Here is an 18,388-nt window from a genome sequence, read left to right as displayed (position 1 = left end):
CTTTCTTGATTGCCTTTGATGATGAGACTGGTTGTTGACAATCTGCTTCACTAACCTCTAACCACTTAACCTTTGACCCAGCTGTCAGGCAGCAGCCTGGATCTTGGCTCCTCCCCTCTTAAGCTCAAAGACTTCAAGGTGAGACACTGAAGTCAGCTTCTCTTTGGTAACTGCTTAGGTAAACACAACCTCATTACACTCCAGTTGTTCCTGCTAATTAACTGCATGTTTGTGATGATACTAATTTGCACGTCTGGATTCATACAGAAGGTGAAACCTGATGGGTCTCCAAGGTGCTTTTACTAATACACTTACCTGAAGAGGATATCTTATTGTGCTTTGAATGACCATGAACGGGATTTCAATGGACAAGCAGTGGTTGCCTTGCTTGCACTGACACCAGTATGCTAATACTGGGGCTGGGCATCGTCACTGATTTCTATAACTGGTTCGATTCCAGTTAACGAGGTCCTGCCTTACGTAAGGCTGCTGAGGTTTGATCAGAGACAGCTGAGAGTTTTGCAATCTGGCATCACTTTCAGAAATGAGGCTTTCTTGTCAAATGTCATTTGTGGGGAAAAATAAAACCAGCAGCTGACTAGTTGGTAATAAATGGTAAATGGTCTGCATTTGTATAGCGCTTTTCTAGTCCCTAAGGACCCCAAAGCGCTTCACACTACATTCAGTCATTCACACACTGGTGATGGCAGCTGCCCTGGGGCGCACTGACAGAGGCGAGGCTGCCGGACACTGGCGCCACCGGGCCCTCTGACCACCACCAGTAGTTAGTATCTTGCCCAAGGATATTTGGCATGCAGCCTGAGATCGAACCACCGACCTTCTGATTAGTGGCTGACCTGCTCTGCCACCTGAGCCACAGCCACCCATAAGCAAGCGAATAACGCAGGAAACGGATTTGATCGTAAATGTGTGCACTGAGAGAGAGCTGTGCAGCAAGTGTGATTTTTATCGTGGTGGAAGCAAAAAAGTCAGAATCAATGCCGATGTTTATCAAACGAGAAGCGTCGTTTGGATCTTTTGCTGCTGGTTCAGTCAGTGTTGGTCAGAGCGACGAAACCTGCAGCTCAGAATCTGAGTCGGCTCTCAGCACCGACGGCGTGTTCGCGTGCGCGCCGTCGGGTGAACGATCCACGCTCCGCCTACATCTTTTCCTGTTTACTTGCTGTTTTAGCTGTTTGGCAGTTAATGAAACAGTTTTGTGAGCTGTAATCTGAGATTCTGCCGTTTCTGCCAAAATACATTTATACTTAAATCGATTCAGGACTTAAACCCAACCCTGTACAAGTAATCTGTGTAACCTCAGTGAATGACGTATGACTTAAACACTGTGGACAAATGGTAACAAAAATAAACTAAAAATGGTTGAAATTCCTAAAACTCGGTGTATCAATAGAAGATGTAGCTTAACGCAGTGAATGAATGGATGGAGCTGTGTTGCAGCTGTGTTTGGCAGCCATTGGATGTTGCTCCCACAAAGACTGAAGTGCTCTTCATCGTGTCTGCAGGCCTGGGACAGTCATCACGACCTCTCTGTGGCGCCGCCTCCTCCTTCCAGACGCACACTTCCCAGCTCCTTGTCCCAGAATCTGAACGCAGAGACGGGTACAGCTATTTAAAAACGCCCTCTGTGTGACCTTTGATGTCATCAGCTGTGCATCTGATGCTTTAGTCTGGGGAAAACTTTTTCTCTTTAAGAGTCTTATTCTCAAAAATGGTTTGGTTTGTTTGGTTTTTCTCTGCCCCCCTTCTCCATCTCCTCTTCCTTCTTCTGCAGAGCATTCAGGCTTCACTGCTTCTTCTCTCCCTTTAGTGAAGGCCGTACCCAGGCTACTGAAGTCGCTGCTTCCTGGTGGGAAAGAGGGCAGAGACCAGACAGCTGTCCATCAGCAGGTAGGCTCATTCAGCCTGTTTATTGTGCTCTGCATTAAAGCTTGTCTTCGACCTGCATCCTTATCAGGGATTTAAAGTTCGTATGCGTCGCTGCTACCTGAATCTGAACACGCCATCTCCTCATCAACAGTCTGAGTTCTTCTGTTGCCATAGAAACAGAGCTAAGTGCACCTTTTGCCTCGTTGTTTTAAGATTACGAAGAAAAGCATGTTGTGAATAAAAGCTTTGGATGGTTTGCAGAGTGTTTTGTTTTGGCAAAACGGAGTAAATCCCGCCGACGTCCATATTAAAATGGCCAACATTACTACAGCCCGATAGAGACACAGCTGCCATCACCTTTCAGGTAGCTGCTAACATGTCTCCTGTTTAGGGAACGGTTAGGACTGCGACAATTATTATTATCATCCTGTAACCTCACAGGCTCACAAACCTAATTCAAACCTGGACTTGATGCTTTTCATTGTAAAAGAAATTATGTGACAAATCTAATTAGTGAAATCCTCGTATTACTTACTATGGTGGCACTAATTACCAGCTGAGCGTGTGGTGTGCATTTCTGGACAGGCTAATCAGCCAGCTGGCACCAGCTGTTAGTGTAGTACTCCACTACCCGAGAGACGGCGGTTCATGAACCAACACGTGGCGCCATGATGGCCGCATCTTTTTTCAGCTGCTAATAAAATGGAGTGTAGTGGCTTACACACTCGTCTGCCATGTGAAGGCAGACGAGTGTGTAAGCCACACATCCTTCGGGCGATGTCAGGAAGAGCATCTGTCATAAGAAACGGGCAAATCAAAGCGATGCACTGTAGTGACTCTAGTGAACAAGGCAGCTGGTAATGAACGTGCTTCCGTTTTCAGCCAATAACTCTAAAGTACTCGAGTCTTGTGTCTGAGTCGGAACAAGACTGAATGGCTGAGCTGTCCCCACCGACTGATGTTTGCGAGCACGTCTGCTTCAGGCGCTTACTGTGCGTAGACCAGGGGTAATTACGAGCTGCTGAACTTTATCCTGACACGTTGCTCCTTCAACCTGCGCAGCATCTGCTCTTCTGCAATCATGCAGCTTTTTTCATAGCAGCCAAACACTCCAGCGTCTCATTTGGCTGATTGGCCCTTGAGCTGTGGAGAGTAGCTAATCAGGGGAATGTTGGAAAGGAAACCCAGCAGGCCTCGCTGTGCTTGTTGTTGAGAATATTGCTCTAATTAGCATCTTCCTGCCACAGATGTTTACAACGGTCAACACAAAACAAAAGCTTGGAGTGACGCAAATAATAGCGGGCTGCCAAAGGGTAATTTGATCGATGATCACGGCCCGTACGAATGTGTTTGGGGCTCTACATGAATTGTAGAGCTGTCATTGGGTTTGAATACTGCTGTACTTTGTACTTTCGATACTTGCACATCTCTGGACCTTAGAAGTGACTGATGTTATAAAACCAACAAAACTAATTTATTAAGTCTGCGTGAAAGTTTCATTAACTATGACTCACTCTTTTTTTCTAAAGATTTCTTTCATATAAAGAAATGAAGGAGTTTGTCCTGTTAGACAGCAGACATCCGTAGACCAGATCAGCGGTCCCCAAACCCCGGCCCGGTACTGGTCCGTGAGAGTCCAGGCTCGGCCGTGAAAGTTATGGTTTTCAGGGTTTTTATCGTTAACTCGGTTTCCCTGGGTGTTTCCCGTGTGTTATCAACAAATCTCCTTTTTGGTACCGGTACTGGTTTTTATTTTGTTGTATTTATCTGCGACACTTTAAAGGCCGGTCTGTGAAAATATTGTCGGACATAAACAGACCGGCCTTTGAAGTGTCGCAGATAAATACAACAAAATAAAAACCAGTACCGGGCCGGGGTTTGGGGACCACTGGTCTAGATGATAAGTACTATTGGCTAAAATTGTGGTTGTCCGTGAGATTGATCAGCACTTCCAGCACCAACTACTGAAATGTTGAACTGCTGCGAGTAGAACGTTTGAGTCATCGTTTGTTAAATCAGGAAGTTTACGCTCTCCGGATGAAACGATCGTCTCAGAGGGAGCGCGGGAATTATTCGGTCTGTGTTACGGCTGTACGATCACACTCGGACCTGTTGGAGGTTTACTGAAGGTGCTGTTAAATACACACGTTGTTGTTGCTGATGCTTAAATGCAGAGGTTTTAATGCTACATTTGGAACATTGATCTACCACACATCACATCAATACCTGAAAGATGACAACAGCAACAACAAAAGCAAAGTAAAATACACAAGTGTCAGTTTGCACTGCTGCACTGTGCAGCCACGTGGCTAAAAACCTGAAACTAAAAGGATTTATGTGCATCTGGCAGCCTGGCTCTAAACGCTCAGGGTGACGACTGGATGAAGAGTTCCAGGACACAACTTTGACTCGCAGCTTTCAGCAGTTAGTCGACGCACATTATGCTGTGTTAAATGAAGCACAATTCCAAGTAAACTGTGTGCTGCAAACCATAGGACATCACGTTTCTTTGATTCGGTTAAATACACACCTTCCAGCATTTTCCTGAAACGGACGATATGCAGTGAAGCCAGCCCACCGTCAGCAAAGGTGCCAAAGCTGGTGCGCATTTATTTCCAAAGAGGAGTGTGCGCTCACATGACTGAACTGTGACTTTAGCCTCCTGGTGATTAGCTCCTCTCACTGATGCTGCACAGCAGCCAGCAACAACAACCTCAACTAAACGTTTACTCCTCAGCACCTCCTGCGCTTGCCGTGCTTCAGATGAACGGCTGTTGAGAACACGGACACGTGGAGATTGCGATTAACACAGACGGGTGCTTGTTGTGCTTTGATTTCAATAACCAGTAAAGCAGAGGCAGCATTTGTTGTGCACCTGATGTGTTGTGTTGACCTGCAGGTTTATTTTCCCGAGCACGCGAGGGGTAGGATAGACCTGTTTGACCTACTTTCTGACGTCAGACCTGCGGACCACGTAGGTCGTCGTTCTGCTCTCAAAGCTCCACGTGTCCTAAATCGAGCAGCTTCCTTTCTGCATGAACTCAGTCGTCATGATTAAAATCCTGTCTGCTAAGCACACGCATCTTTTAAAGATCAAGATGGGTTTTTGTTTTCTTTGTGCTTAATCAGTTGACGGATCATGTCGAGTTTTGAATCCTGAGCAGGGATCAATGATGATGGGTGCAATTATAATTAAGGTGCAATTATACTGATTGTTTGACTAGTTTGTCATGATTACGAGTCTAATGAACCAATGTTTTTATTACACTGTCTGCATCTCGTGTCAACATCTCGAAACGCCGTTATCGAAATAAATATCTGATTCCTTTCGTCACGTGAACATACGAATCTTCATAATTATGAAGAATCATCTGCAGCTGCAGCAGACGGTCAGCTGGCCTAATGTTAGTACCAGAGAGGGCGTAGCAGGTCGGTGTTCAGCCTCATTGTTACCATCACAGGTTCAGTTTTCTCTCTGCTTGTTTCTGTCCTTCTGTCTCTCTGATGCTCCCACAGCAGCTAATCACCACATCATGCAGTGTGGCATGAACAGACTTCTGTTAATCTTCAGGTTTGAAGCGGACAGAGCTGATTGGCCCCTGATTGCATCTTGAAATCAGCTTGAAAAGCCTTCAGTGCTAATTAGCAGCTTTGAGATGTTTTATCTGAAGTCACATTAACTTTGCTTTTTTAATTCCGACCCCGTCGCAGAGTCTGCCGCGCATCGTGGTGCAGTCGGCCAGCGTTGAAGAGGACATGAGCAAACAGCGGCAGGCGGTGAGTCCTCCAGCCCCGCCCGGATGCTGTTGTACTGTGGGTGCTCTTTTAACACATTGTGTAGATCTGTTCTTCCAAACATAGAAACTGATCGGAGTGGAGTGTATTCAGTAATGCCGTCTGTGTCAACCGAAACTCGCCCATCGTTCGTCATCGGCTGTAAATGCCGTGGTACAAAAACGTCGGATGAAGTTATAAAAAGCCTGCACGGCTTCTGGCAGCGCTGTTTGTCTTTTTAGATTCTTCACTTTAATATTTTTAGACGTTTGTGTTACTTTGAAAACACGACAAGTTCACCTGACCATCCTGTGCACGATAACAGGACTGTGATTATATGGAATACATTCATGTTCAATACCAGCAACATGTGCTGGTCATTGTTATTCAAACATTTCTGCTGCTCCAAGTATCCAACTGAACCTGGCTCCAAGTACAAAGACTGTAGAATAACAATGATGTAGCTTCCATGTTTAAAAACTGAGGGCAGGTTGGCCTTGTGATTGACAGGTAGGTTTTTCAGTCAGATCCTCAGAAATGGTGAAAAACATTCATCTTGAGGCTGGACTAACCAGGAGCTGGCACTAGGGTGGTTATGATCAGAAATTGGAAATGAGTTTGTGGAAATTCCATTTTTGGAAACTGGCAAAAAGACGCTCTTTGGCTAAAACCACGTTTCTATGGTTTGCCCCCAGGTCCCCATTGATGAAACAGAAATCCCCAGATCTGTGCCTCTTCCACCTCCAATCATCCCAGAAACTGAAGACTCCACCACCAGTCCAGTGAGCGAGGCTTCCAGTGGATATATGTCAACAAGCATATCTACAGTAACGCTGTCAGAAGTCTACACGCTGAGCTGGGACTTGCCTTCGTCATATGGTAGCAGGGATGGCTTTGAAACTGTGCTCGATGAGCACGAGGAGGAAAATGTGACACAGAAGTTCTCTCCTTTCTCTGACACCACACAATCGGACACTCTTCTTTTAGACCAATCAGGGCCTCAGGAATTACTGAGTTTGAGACAGAAAGCAGATGCAGAGAGTATGGAGCAGGAGCCATCTGAACCAGCTGTTATGCCGAGTCAACAAGAACCAAATCGGTTCCTATCAGACCAGTTAAAGGAGGCCGAAAAATCTGATCCAGCTGCAGAAGCGGAATTGCCAGACCAGACCGAACAAAAACAGGACCGTGGATCAGAGCAACGAGATCATTCAGAGGTGGCACAAAACAATGGGACCAAGCAGACAGAAGTGCGCCATGTAGACCACAGTGAACCAAAGACTCCTTCAAGAGAAGATCTCGAGGTGGCTGCCACAAACAAAGTAGAATGTGAACTGGCGTTTTCTAATGAGACACAACGATCTGCTCAAGAAGGAGCGAGGCGTTTGGAATCAACCGTCCTGCAACCCCAGCAGCGCACACAAGATCAGACGGCTTCAGACTTTATTCAAGATCCTTCTCCAAGCCTGATCCAAGCCTCAAGTCCTGATCCAGGACTGCCTGTAGACCTGGCTGCTCAAGCTTCATCCAAGCAACAGTCAACTTCTGATGTTCCAGAAACAAATGGTGCCTCCTTCCTACCCTCATCCTCAGCCACCAGTGTGGTTCAGCAGCCAGCAGCTTCTGTCAAACCTGCCAAAGGCCCCATTTCTTCTCCCAAATCAGGTCCCTCGGTAGCTAACCCCTTCAAGATCCAGAAAGTGAAGTCTTCAGACCTCAAGTCATTTCTGCAGATTCTGAGTGAGGAGGAGCATGATACCCCCACACTGGTGAACCAACCCTCAAGTTGTGGGACAGGACCCAACCTTTCAGTGCCGAAGGAAAGTCTGGAAATCATCTCTGACACAGAGGATGGAGATACAGCTGCTTCTGCTGTTCTTCCCGAGTGGTTGAAAGAGGGCGAGTTTGTGAGTGTGGGGGCTAATAAGAGTGGTACGGTGCGATATTTGGGACCCACAGATTTTGCAGAGGGGACTTGGGTTGGAGTGGAACTTGAAGTACCAGCAGGTAGGTTTAGATTAGACCCAACACCAAATCTGATCGTTCTCATTCTTCATGAACATGTATGCACTGCCAATTAAAGCCTCATTATTGCTTTTTTAAATTTTTACGATTCATGTATTTTCCTCTTTCTTTCAGGAAAGAACGATGGGTCAGTGGCTGGTAAGCACTACTTCCACTGCAACCCTGGTTACGGCGTGTTGGTAAGACCTGACAGAGTAACCCGTGGCGATCCCAAACGCCATCGCCAGCAGCAACAAAAACGCCGTAGTGCCCATCTGTCGGGGTCCAGCCCAAACCTGGCAGCCCTTACAGCTCTGGCCAAAGGCGAAGGTGGAACCGGATCAACCGGTCGCGGCAGGGGGGAGAACCGCAAGTCGTGGAACACTTAAATGGCTCATTGCTGGGCATCCCCAGCACATCACTGCCCATATGGGACAAAAGCTTAAGCCTACTGGCACAGTGGTGTCTGGCGCACTCTAGACCGATTTACTGGAGGTTTGACAGTAAGTTTGGATGAGTCACTCCACGCTCTCGTGTCTGGAGGATGATTTTTGGCTTTTCCTGTTACAGGACTCCATTCCTGTGTGACATACTTGGCAGACATTGGATGTTTTATCTGAAAATGTGAATGCTTTTAGATAATTACACGCTAACCTTTTATAAATGTATTTATTCAAAAGACATTACATTGTAATCAAAGCACTGCGACCTGTATATGTCGTGTAAGGAAGCAAGGGTACACATGAAGTACGCTACAGACGGATTCACAGGAGGCACCGTTTCCTTTTTACTGTGCATACCAAAAATTACCCCCCCCCCAAAAAAAAAGGCTAGCCGATTTCTTTCTCGTGCAGTTCCAAAGATAAACAAATATCAGCGCAGACATCCAGATGTGTTTTGTAATGTATGACCATATGGTGTGCTATTAGTCTTGTGCCTTGAAATGCTTTGAATAAAGCCTTTGGAAAAATGCCTTGGACACGTCCCGCCGCACTGTGTAGGAATAAAGGGGATTATTCTGATGTGATTCTGCTGGTTAAAATTATTGCACTCGTCAAAAATGCTACTGCTGGAATTTTGCAACAGTTATAAATCTATATTTTCCTCTTCCTGCCAAGAAAATGCAGGAATCTGCATTAGTTTCACGTGAGGGTGTTTGAGAACTTTACTTGTGACTTTCCCTGTATGTGCTGCAGTCTGTTTGGTGAGGATTGTGTTGGTTTTAATGTTGTGTTAGTTTTTGTGCAGAAATGTGTTTTAATACATTTGCATTTAAAATGATCAAGCTTGAATGTTTGTTTAAAGATCAACTTTTTATAAGTGATAATAAATCAATTTAATTCTGCTGTCTGTGTGTGTGTCTGTGTGTGTGTGTGTGTGTGTGTGTGTGTGTGTGTGTGTGTGTGTGTGTGTGTGTGAGTGTGTCTGTGTGTGTGTCTGTGTGTGTGTGTGTGTGTATGTGTGTGTGAGAGAGAGAGAGAGAGATATTCATTCTCTGGTACATTATGTACTCATTTTTTGAGATTAGAAAATCTTTTACGACGATGTCCTGGTAAAAGAGATTACATAATCACTGCATCTATTGGGTTTTATTAGGATTCTTTTTTTTTTTTAATCATCCTATTTTTTAAGCTAACTTTAGAGAAGGAAAAATAAAGTTTGAGCATCTTTCAGCACCATCTTTATCTATTTTTCAAGAGAACAAAAAGAGTGCCTCTGAAAAACCTTTGGTCTAGCTTAGCTCCTCCGTTTCATGCTATTCATACTTTTTCTTTCTTTAACCACCGGGTGATTTCTCCCAGACCACTCCACGACCTCATCCACCAGTCCTCTGTCCTCCTTCTGTCCACACAGACTGTAAGTCTGAGGCGAGAAGCACTGATTTTTGGAAAGCAGTGACCAGCTGTTCCTGCACAGATGTTGTAATCACATCTGTTTTCATTTGTGGACATGATGTCTCAGTGAAATTCATGGTTGCTGGTTTCCAAATGTCTTTTCCTTCCTTCCTGAACACTAACATGATGTCCTGGTACTTCCTCCTGGGATGTTAGAAACTACTTCAAAGGTGATCCCACATCCGCTGACGGAGCTCCGCTCAGATGTTCTCTTCAGCAGGTTCTGGGCCAAACCCTGCAGCGCAACAACACATCAGCTCCTAACGCTTGAATGACATTTGGTAACTTCCCTTAAATTCCGACTGAAGCGACGACATGGCAGGATACTGCTGACTGACAAAAAATCTGCTAGTAAATACATCAGAGGGTTACCCTGGAAACAGGAGCCTAGGATGTTGTAGTATAGGCCTCTGCAATATGAAGCAGGACTTTTAGCTTCTCAGTAACTTCTAGAAACCTTCAGTTTGACCCTGGGTTTATTTTATACTAATTGTATTTTTCTGTGAGCAAATATAAGCATTTATGTTTCTATGTGATTCTTTAATAAGACAAGTACACTGGAGACAGAAATTTGCACCTAGACTGAGCCTTTGTTTGAGTGCTTTGAAACAACAGCGCTGTAGCATGAATGCACAGTGAAAAACCTCCAAAGGGACCTGTGCAAGAACTGGGAGAGTGCACAACATGTTCTGGTATCAGTGGAATTACAGAAAATAGTCCCAAAAATGATCACCTCCATCCTAAATAAGCTAACAAAACCACACCAGCCATTCTGATGTTTAAAGAAAAACAAAAACCTACCATTTCCTTTCCTTTTAAATGAATATATATACTTTGATTTCTAAATGAAAATGTGTTGGTCCTTGTATATAATACAGTATGCAGTGTTTCTTACAAATAAATACTGTTAAATGAATAAATCCTCACTATCATTTTTTTAGGAAAACAATGTTTATCATTGTTCTATGAATGTAAAAATGCTCATGAATATATAAACGTCTTCCAAGGTCGTTTTCAACAGTTATTTCTGATTGTTAGCCCCCCCATTAAAAAAAATCCCAGAAACGCCCCTGGGCAGAGCTCAGTGGCAGCCTGAATTGTGGGATATATGGGACCACGCTTGGTATTTGGGGAAATCGACGGCGCATTTGAAGCACACTTCGAATTGGAACAGCCGTCGTCGCGTGGCGGTGACGTAATCGCACTTAAAATGCGTACTTCAAGCGTGCAGACCCTGAATTGGGACGCAGCCAACGTTTGCAGTCGTCTGCTGCCATGTTGTGTTGCGTTCAGGGGACGCCATGTTCAAAAGTAATAGCGTATTTGGCGCGAATGTGGGGAAAGGTTGTGTGAATGTGAGATGGGTTATTTTGGTACGTTGTTCTGCTTTAGCCGCGAGTGTTTTGTTTAAATTGTATGTAAAGTCATTTTGAATTAGTTTGTATTTATTTTGCTTTTGAGAGAAACTTTTTGTAACTTTATTTTTGTTTGTGAACTCTGTTATTTTATGGGAAGAATGCATTTGTATTGTGTATATGTTGCAGAAATAAATGAGCTCCGGCCTGAGCAAGACGCTAACTTCGGTGTCCTCTCTATTAATCCACAGTTTGCTCATATTTGGCTACGCAGTGCTCTCTAGCCTGTGTGCCGCTTGCTGCCGGTCCAGATTCCCCTGGGTCTGGTGCTGGTAACAGAAGCATATAGAAATGCTAATGTTTCTATACGTGTATAAATAAATTACAGTGATTGTAAAATAAAACGCACCCTGAAGTTACCCGGATAAGCTTAAAGTCTATCTTCATAGTGTAGAGGCCAATGAAACAGGATTTATGACTTATCCAGATAACTTCAGGGTTGATCCTGGGTTTTCTGTACCACGAAGGTGGTTTACTTCTTACAAGCGTCACGCTAACTTATGCTGTGGAGCCAACTCACGCCAGTGCAGGTCAAGTTCCACATTAGACATCAACAGCTATGAAATCGCTGCCTGATGACCAATTTAAGTCTGCCGAAAATATCCTCACCATCCTGGAAGATCCCTTGAAGCTCTGCGAGGAGAAGTTAAGGGTCTAAAAAGTCATTGGTTGCATTCCAATAGTCTTTTTTCCTTAGGAAGGTTCCTAACTGAAAGAAATGGTAAATGGCCTGCATTTGTATAGCGCTTTGCTAGTCCATAGGACCCCAAAGCGCTTCACACTACATTCAGTCATTCACACACATGGCGATGGCAAGCTACATTGTAGCCACAGCTGCCCTGGGGCGCACTGACAGAGGCGAGGCTGCCGGACACTGGCGCCACCGGGCCCTCTGACCACCACCAGTAGGCAAACATGGGGTTAGTATCTTGCCCAAGGATATTTGGCATGCAGCCTGGGATCGAACCACAGACCTTCTGATTAGTGGCTGACCTGCTCTGCCACCTGAGCTACAGCCACCCCATGACCTGGAAGTGTCTCCATGGCGGTCGTAGTAAGAGCTATTCCAGGTCTGTTATACTAACTGATAAAAGGGTGATTAAGGTTCAGTGTAATCAGTTTGCATTAGTAATGTCCTTTGCTGTGTTGCAGTCATTAAGGTTATGATAAAAAAACATTTTCCTGAGAACATAGCTGAGAACTACGGCCTCAGACTTGGAGGTTCACCAAACTCTTTTTTTAACTACCTCAGCAACCTTAGCGCCAGTGACGGCCGAGTCATCTCCTTCATCCCAAGACTCTGCTTACTCTATGAAAGGTGTGTCAGTGGGATTGAGGCATTGGTCAAAGTTTGCCTTCTTCTGTCCCAGTTGAGGTCCGCGATACTCCGTCCCTACACTGTAAGGTACGGTCAAAACTTTGCATCAGTCAGTTTGTCAGAGCTGGTTTGAGGCTTACCGAAAGTCATGTTCAATACTTGCACCAACAACTCTGAGCTGATGTTCAGCGAATAAGAACAAATGAGTCAAGACCCTGACCCTGACCCAGACGTGCACAGAGGTGACCGTCTTGTCCATCACAGCGAGCCACAATGGAGGAATGCTTTTATTGTTCACCATATGGACTTACATGGAAATACAATTTTAACCTCCTAGGACCTGGCGTCCACATATGGGGACATCACATTTTGGGTTGTCTAGACCACAATACTAAATTTTGCTCTTTCAAATGAGCCATATTGCTTAAAGGGGCTCAGCTGTTGTTTCTCATTTTGTTTTCGTACTCAGGAAAAATGCTGCAGTGTTCAGACACCAAATAAAGAGTTCTGCATATCATTATTCAATTGTGACTTTACAGTGTTCTATCAACAGTATAAAGCCCAAATAGTAAAGAGAAATCAAAATGCATGCCATGAAAGAGTTCAGGTCTTCAGAGGGTAAAATCCATAATTTCAAGTTTATTCACAACATTTGCGTTAAATAAGGTTTTATTGTTTGAAATATATACTTAAGCTTGGACTCACCAAACCTTTATGTTTAAACTGACCTGTTATATATGAAAACAATCTAAATTTTCCTCAGGAGTCAGTGTGCCATATGATGCATTAGCAATACATTTAATAATGCTCTATAATAACAGTTACACACTATATAGAACAACTTTATAGAGTTATATTTGTTCGCAGATGTTAGCAGCTATCAGCGAATACTTATCAGCTATTTTGAAACAAAAAAAAGACTTTATCCATAACAGCAAATGAACTGTACAACAGAAAATACAAATGCTATCTATGGTCTCCTCACAACAATGATAAGAAAAATAAACAGGGCCATTATGGCATGTTTGTTAATACAGAGACACGCATGTTAATGTGATCTCTGGTCTCCCACTCAGAGACACAGGTCTCCCAGTGTCCAGCATTCAGAGCTGAGGACTCATGTGAGAGAAAACCTGCTCACACAGACATGTAGAGCCAAACACTGTCAGTAAGGTCTCTGCAATGTTCTGAAGACAGTTAAACCTGTCAGGTAGTGACGTCCAGTAGGTGAACATGCAGCTCCATGAACACGCACAGCTGTGGATTCCAGCTGTGTTCGCAGTTCTGCAAACTTTGACCCCACAGAGTCGAGCTTTTCAGTTCAGTCAGCTGCATTTCGATTAACTGGCTGAGTTAATACCAGTTAATGCGAGGCAAACCAGCTGCTCATTAAAGCTTTCTGGTTTGATCAGTCTCGAGTCTTCGGATGTATCCGTGTATTTCCGCGGTGCTGATGCTGCGCTGAGCGGACAGCTGCTGAAGCATTTGAAGTGTCTGAATGTGGAAATTTCAACATCGCTCGAAAAAACTGCCAGCTAGCAACGTCCCTCTGTTGTTTTTAGCCAATTACAAGTTGAATCTGATAGTTGGGGTTGTTAGCTAAGATACCGTCATTAAGAAACGGTACAACTAATGTGTGTATGCGAGTTAATTTGCGATGTGCACCACTGGCCCGGCCATTTATTTTTTAATGCACCTTCTCAGATTAACTCACTGCGTGTCGTGTCCAGGGCTGGACTGGGACAAAAAATCGGCCCGGGCATTTTGACGAGAGACCGGCCCCCCATAAAGCCTTTGAATGCAAACGCTGTTGTGACAGTGATGCACGCCGTCTTGTTGGTATATGTATGATTTCTATACATTTTACATCAGATGAAAACTTTGGTTGTAAGACTCAGATAATTATTAAAAGCTTGCTTTGATTCGTGTACTTTGTATCTGTGCATAGATCTGTATACATGCAGCCAGCAAGACCATAAACACACATTCTCATTGATATAGCTTTATTCTCTTGTACATTATATTTATATATATATATATATATCATACTAAAATAAACACAAGTTAAAAAAAATGAACAAAGAAACTGTACAAAAAATGTATATATACTACATCTTAATTACAGAACAGTCTACTGTCCAAAAAAGGCACTAAATTCTGAAATGGGCAATACAGTAATTTTGAACATAACTAGATTTGAGATTGATACAACAGCATTCAGTCCTCTTTTTCTGAGCTATACTGGGATGAAGTGGATGGTGTTGCACTAGGGGACACACAAGGACACGTAGGCATGTTGACCCTGACAACCACAAGAGAGGACGCCCCTTCAAAGCAAGCACTTCCACTGAGTATGCATGACAGCGAGTGGGGAAGTGCCCGTGTCACGCTCGAGGTGGGTTCCAGTTTTCTTCTGGAAAAAAAAAGGAAAACTAGCACAATCTACTTTGTGAGCACCTGAGGGTTCTTTCATCCACCCCATGAACTTTTCTGTCAAGCTTCAATGTTCATGCAAAAATACTAGCGGATTAAAACTTGCTAACTGGGCCACGGCATCTCTCAAAGTCAAAGGCAGTTCATTTAAAAGTGTCTCATAGTGGGAATAATCTCTGAATGCATGCTAATTTCACCAGTTCTAACACGCAGCATGTTTTGTAGGGGAACATCACGCCAAACTCCCCCCCCCAAAATCTTTAGAAGGAAAAAAAAGTGATCATTTCAAGTAGTTTACAGAGACACGCTCTCAGTTCAATGAATGCTTCAATCTGTCCGAGTCAAAAACGGGTGCACGGTTTACACGTGCGCTGGTTCAGATCAGAAACTGGAGCTTTTACCAGGGAGTTTGGTGTGGTGCTATTTACCAAAGAGACTGGCACATACTGGGGCTTTAGTTTAGAATGAAGCAGCTCTACTTGAATTTCTCTTCTTTCCCCATCATATATTGGAAATTGGACTTTTTGTTAAAGGTTACATGTAAAGTTTAGTTAACATCAATACTTAGTTAAATACTAATTTTAGTTAATACTAATTTTCATTAAGGTGCATCATGGTTTATTTTTCATAAAGTAGCTTACTATGTCCAATACAAACGGGAAGACTGCTGTTCAGTCAAATAAGGGATGAGCAAAACAGTCAAATAATGAGAATTTTAAAAAAGAGAAAAATAATTAGAAAAAAAAAGCATGATTCATTTCAAAACATTTGTTTTTGTACAATACCATAAAAATGAGTATAAATACATACTGTTTTTAGCTTTGAGCTCTTTCTTTTTCAAACACAGGTCCCAGTTGAGAGTCACTGTATTGCAGCTTTGAACTTACTGAAGCAGTACAATTAAATCAAGCTTTACTAGGCTACAGCTGAGGACTGGAAGTTGGTGTACAAGCAGGAACCAGACATTAACCGCAGTATTAAACCTGTGAGCTTATTTGGTGCATGATCACCAACAGCCAAATCAAACTATCACAAACTTGAGGACCGGCATTAAATTTCTGGCAGACTGTTTAGTTTAATCCCGCTTCGTAGAATATTCTTTTCTTTCTCCAAAACCATCGCTAATGCAGGGACTCTGACTTCGTGGGGAATGTAATTAAAAAATTGTTGTCACGACTGTACGGAGCTAATGCTAGAAGCTAGCTTAACTTAGCTGAGCAGAAAGTCAGGCTTTTTACAAAAAGGAAAAAATGTGCACTTGGTTGACGGTTTTTTTTTACTGATTAAAACACATAAATCACGAAAAAACGTAAAAAAAAAAAAATAGAAAAATTATTGTGTTTTAAGCTAACAGTCAATGCTAACGCTAGTTTTCAGTTAATTCAAGCCGGAGTTAACGGATCAACAAGTAGCCACAGAGAAAAGCCGCAAGTCACATATTCAAGAATAAACTTTAGACATTTGGTTTGTTCCCGTTAGACAAAGCTGGCCTTGATGCTTCTGTCCTGTGGCTAAGCTGAGCAAACCTAGCTTCTAGCTCCACTTTGTGCTAGGACATATCTGGCATAGAGAAATAACTGCTTCAAACAAAATAATACAGAAAATAAACAGTCGAGTCCCCCAGCACTGAATAAGAACAACCCACCTCACAACATAGTGATATTCAGTAAGAGATGGTTTTGGAGATCCTTCCATCAGGGCAAAAAAAGGAAAAAAAATCACCTCTTTAGTAGTCGGTGACTCTGATTCCCTTTGAAATGGCAAGTTTTTCTCTGAGGCTACAGAGATGAAAGAAGCCTTGAACATGTTTCTGATATTTGTAACCATTTTCACTGTGGACTTGATCTAATTTGACCTCTCTGATATTAGAAAAAGCACATTACTATTATAACGAGGCAGCGTCACAGAAGTAGTAAAAAGCTTCAGGGTATTTTATCATTGTTTGCCTGGTTGCTAAAACTTACCTTTACTGACACAGACCTGCTGTAGTGTCAAGCCTATACTGAGTCAAGAAATAAACCTGCGTAGGCCAAAGGAGTTGGTATAAATAACTTTGGATGGACTTTAACACTGTTTTCAGATCAGTATTAGCTTAGCGTCTCTCTTTTCCTTTGGCATGGATGATGTTTCAAACAAAGCATAACTCGTCTTATTAGATAGCTTACAAAGTTTGCTCGATTATCACATTGACCGCAGCTTGATCCTCATAGTCTTTAGTACTTAACAATAGTGTCACAGGGAGCAGAAATGACTACGTCCAGTTGCTGTTTGGCCTAGAACCAGAGGAAGAGCAAGTAAGGAACCTCGAATCACTGCTGCTGCTGTTGGATAGAAACCTTGATAAGGTTTGCCATCGTCAGTGTGTGCTGAACATGTTTCGTAGTGCAGTGATTCACAGTCCCCATCCCTGTTGTATGAAAACCTGCTTGCAAAAAACAACGTCTGTCTGCGTGAACGTAAGGCTACTACAGAAAGTTCAGATACGTTTCTATCCAACCTAGCAGCTCTACTGCTAGGAAACCGAAAGCCATTTATTCTACTGAGGAATGGACAGAGGAGAAGAGTGTCAGCGCAGCTCTGATATCATTTTTGCTGACTGACTTCCGTTTTTCCCGAGATGTTAGGCCAGAGGTTGCTCTTCTGATGAATTGCACAATGATAAGGTGAATCTGAGGGTCAGGTAAGTAGGTAGATAGGTAGCACACCATGAGGTGAGTGAGACTGAGAACCATAAGAACCATATACATATATATGTATATACATATATATGTATAAAACATGTATATAATATATATACAGTACACATTACTTTTCTGAGGTTGACGTTGAGGTGAGATAGACTGAGGATCGGCTCAGACGACCAGGCTGGAGAGGGAAGTAGAAGGGGAGCAAGGACGAGGTAAGGAAAGAAGAGGTATCCTGTACTGAGGGGAAGAGAGAGTTCACACTCCCGGACAAGAGCCGCCGTTTAGAGGGGTTTGCGGGAGCCGCCTTTTCTTCTGTGGCTCATTTCCACAGAGATCACAGGGCCTACAGTCACCCATTTCTGCCAGCTGTGTCAATATATGGAGTAAGGTGGAGCGGGGTTGGGGGGTAATTACTGTTGACAAGGATTACTCGGAGGAGGGAAGAGGAAGGGGGAGGCCAGGAGAGAAGGGAGAGTTGGTAAGGGGCTGGCTGAGGAGCAGATGCTGAGGAGCAGACGATGAAGCTTTACTAAGTAGCATTACTTTGGTCTCTTTTCAGTCCCCCAACTCCATCTATTACACTCCCCCTTCTCTCGTCCCCTTCCTCCATCCCAGATCCTGTGCAGTTCATTCGTCCTCCAGGGACTCCGTCTTGATGTCGTTGGGCCCCCCTCCGGTTCTGGACAGGGCCAGGATGGTGTGGTTGACGGCAGCCATCTCCACAGCCAGAGAGATGGGGTCCTGGTGCTCGCTGTGCGCTGCGCTGTCGTCCTGGGAGAGGGAGGAGCATTGGGAGGAACATCAAGGACAAAGGTCATGACAGGAAACAGAATGTCTCTACATCAGAGGTAAGGAAAGAACACGTGCTTTTGACATGTTAAAGGAAATAATTTAAAAAGACAAAAAAAAAAAAAAAAGTATGTAAGTAAGTAAAGCATGTAATGGGATACTTCTACCACAAGGTGACAGTAG

General features: G+C 43.6%; 2 protein-coding genes across 8 annotated transcripts in view; one reads left to right on the top strand and one right to left on the bottom strand.

The window, feature by feature from the left end:
* The window catches only part of LOC102314111 (kinesin-like protein KIF13B), a gene marked incomplete in the record, with an annotated part of 42,333 nt that extends 33,290 nt beyond the window's left edge, over positions 1-9,043 (top strand). Inside the window, 6 exon segments of the mRNA XM_005917181.3 lie at positions 82-138; positions 1,527-1,623; positions 1,832-1,911; positions 5,602-5,667; positions 6,360-7,671; positions 7,804-9,043. Of these exon segments, the coding sequence (XP_005917243.2) occupies positions 82-138; positions 1,527-1,623; positions 1,832-1,911; positions 5,602-5,667; positions 6,360-7,671; positions 7,804-8,057 (1,866 nt within the window).
* Positions 9,044-14,528: 5,485 nt separating this feature from the next.
* The window catches only part of hmbox1b (homeobox containing 1 b), a 45,895-nt gene continuing 42,035 nt past the window's right edge, over positions 14,529-18,388 (bottom strand). For all 7 annotated transcript variants that reach the window (XM_005917167.3, XM_005917166.3, XM_005917161.2 and 4 more), the window contains one exon: positions 14,529-18,187. In XM_005917167.3, coding sequence (XP_005917229.1) covers positions 18,044-18,187 — 144 coding nt within the window. In that variant the 3' untranslated portion in view covers positions 14,529-18,043. The remainder of the gene's footprint in view (positions 18,188-18,388) is intronic.

The sequence above is a fragment of the Haplochromis burtoni genome, unplaced genomic scaffold (assembly GCF_018398535.1).
Source record: "Haplochromis burtoni strain Fernald_Lab_line unplaced genomic scaffold, NCSU_Asbu1 Contig_22, whole genome shotgun sequence".
In the NCBI taxonomy this organism is placed as follows: Eukaryota; Metazoa; Chordata; class Actinopteri; order Cichliformes; family Cichlidae; genus Haplochromis; species Haplochromis burtoni.
The sequence above is the reverse complement of the archived record's forward strand: the minus strand, read 5'-3'. Positions and strand labels throughout refer to the sequence as shown.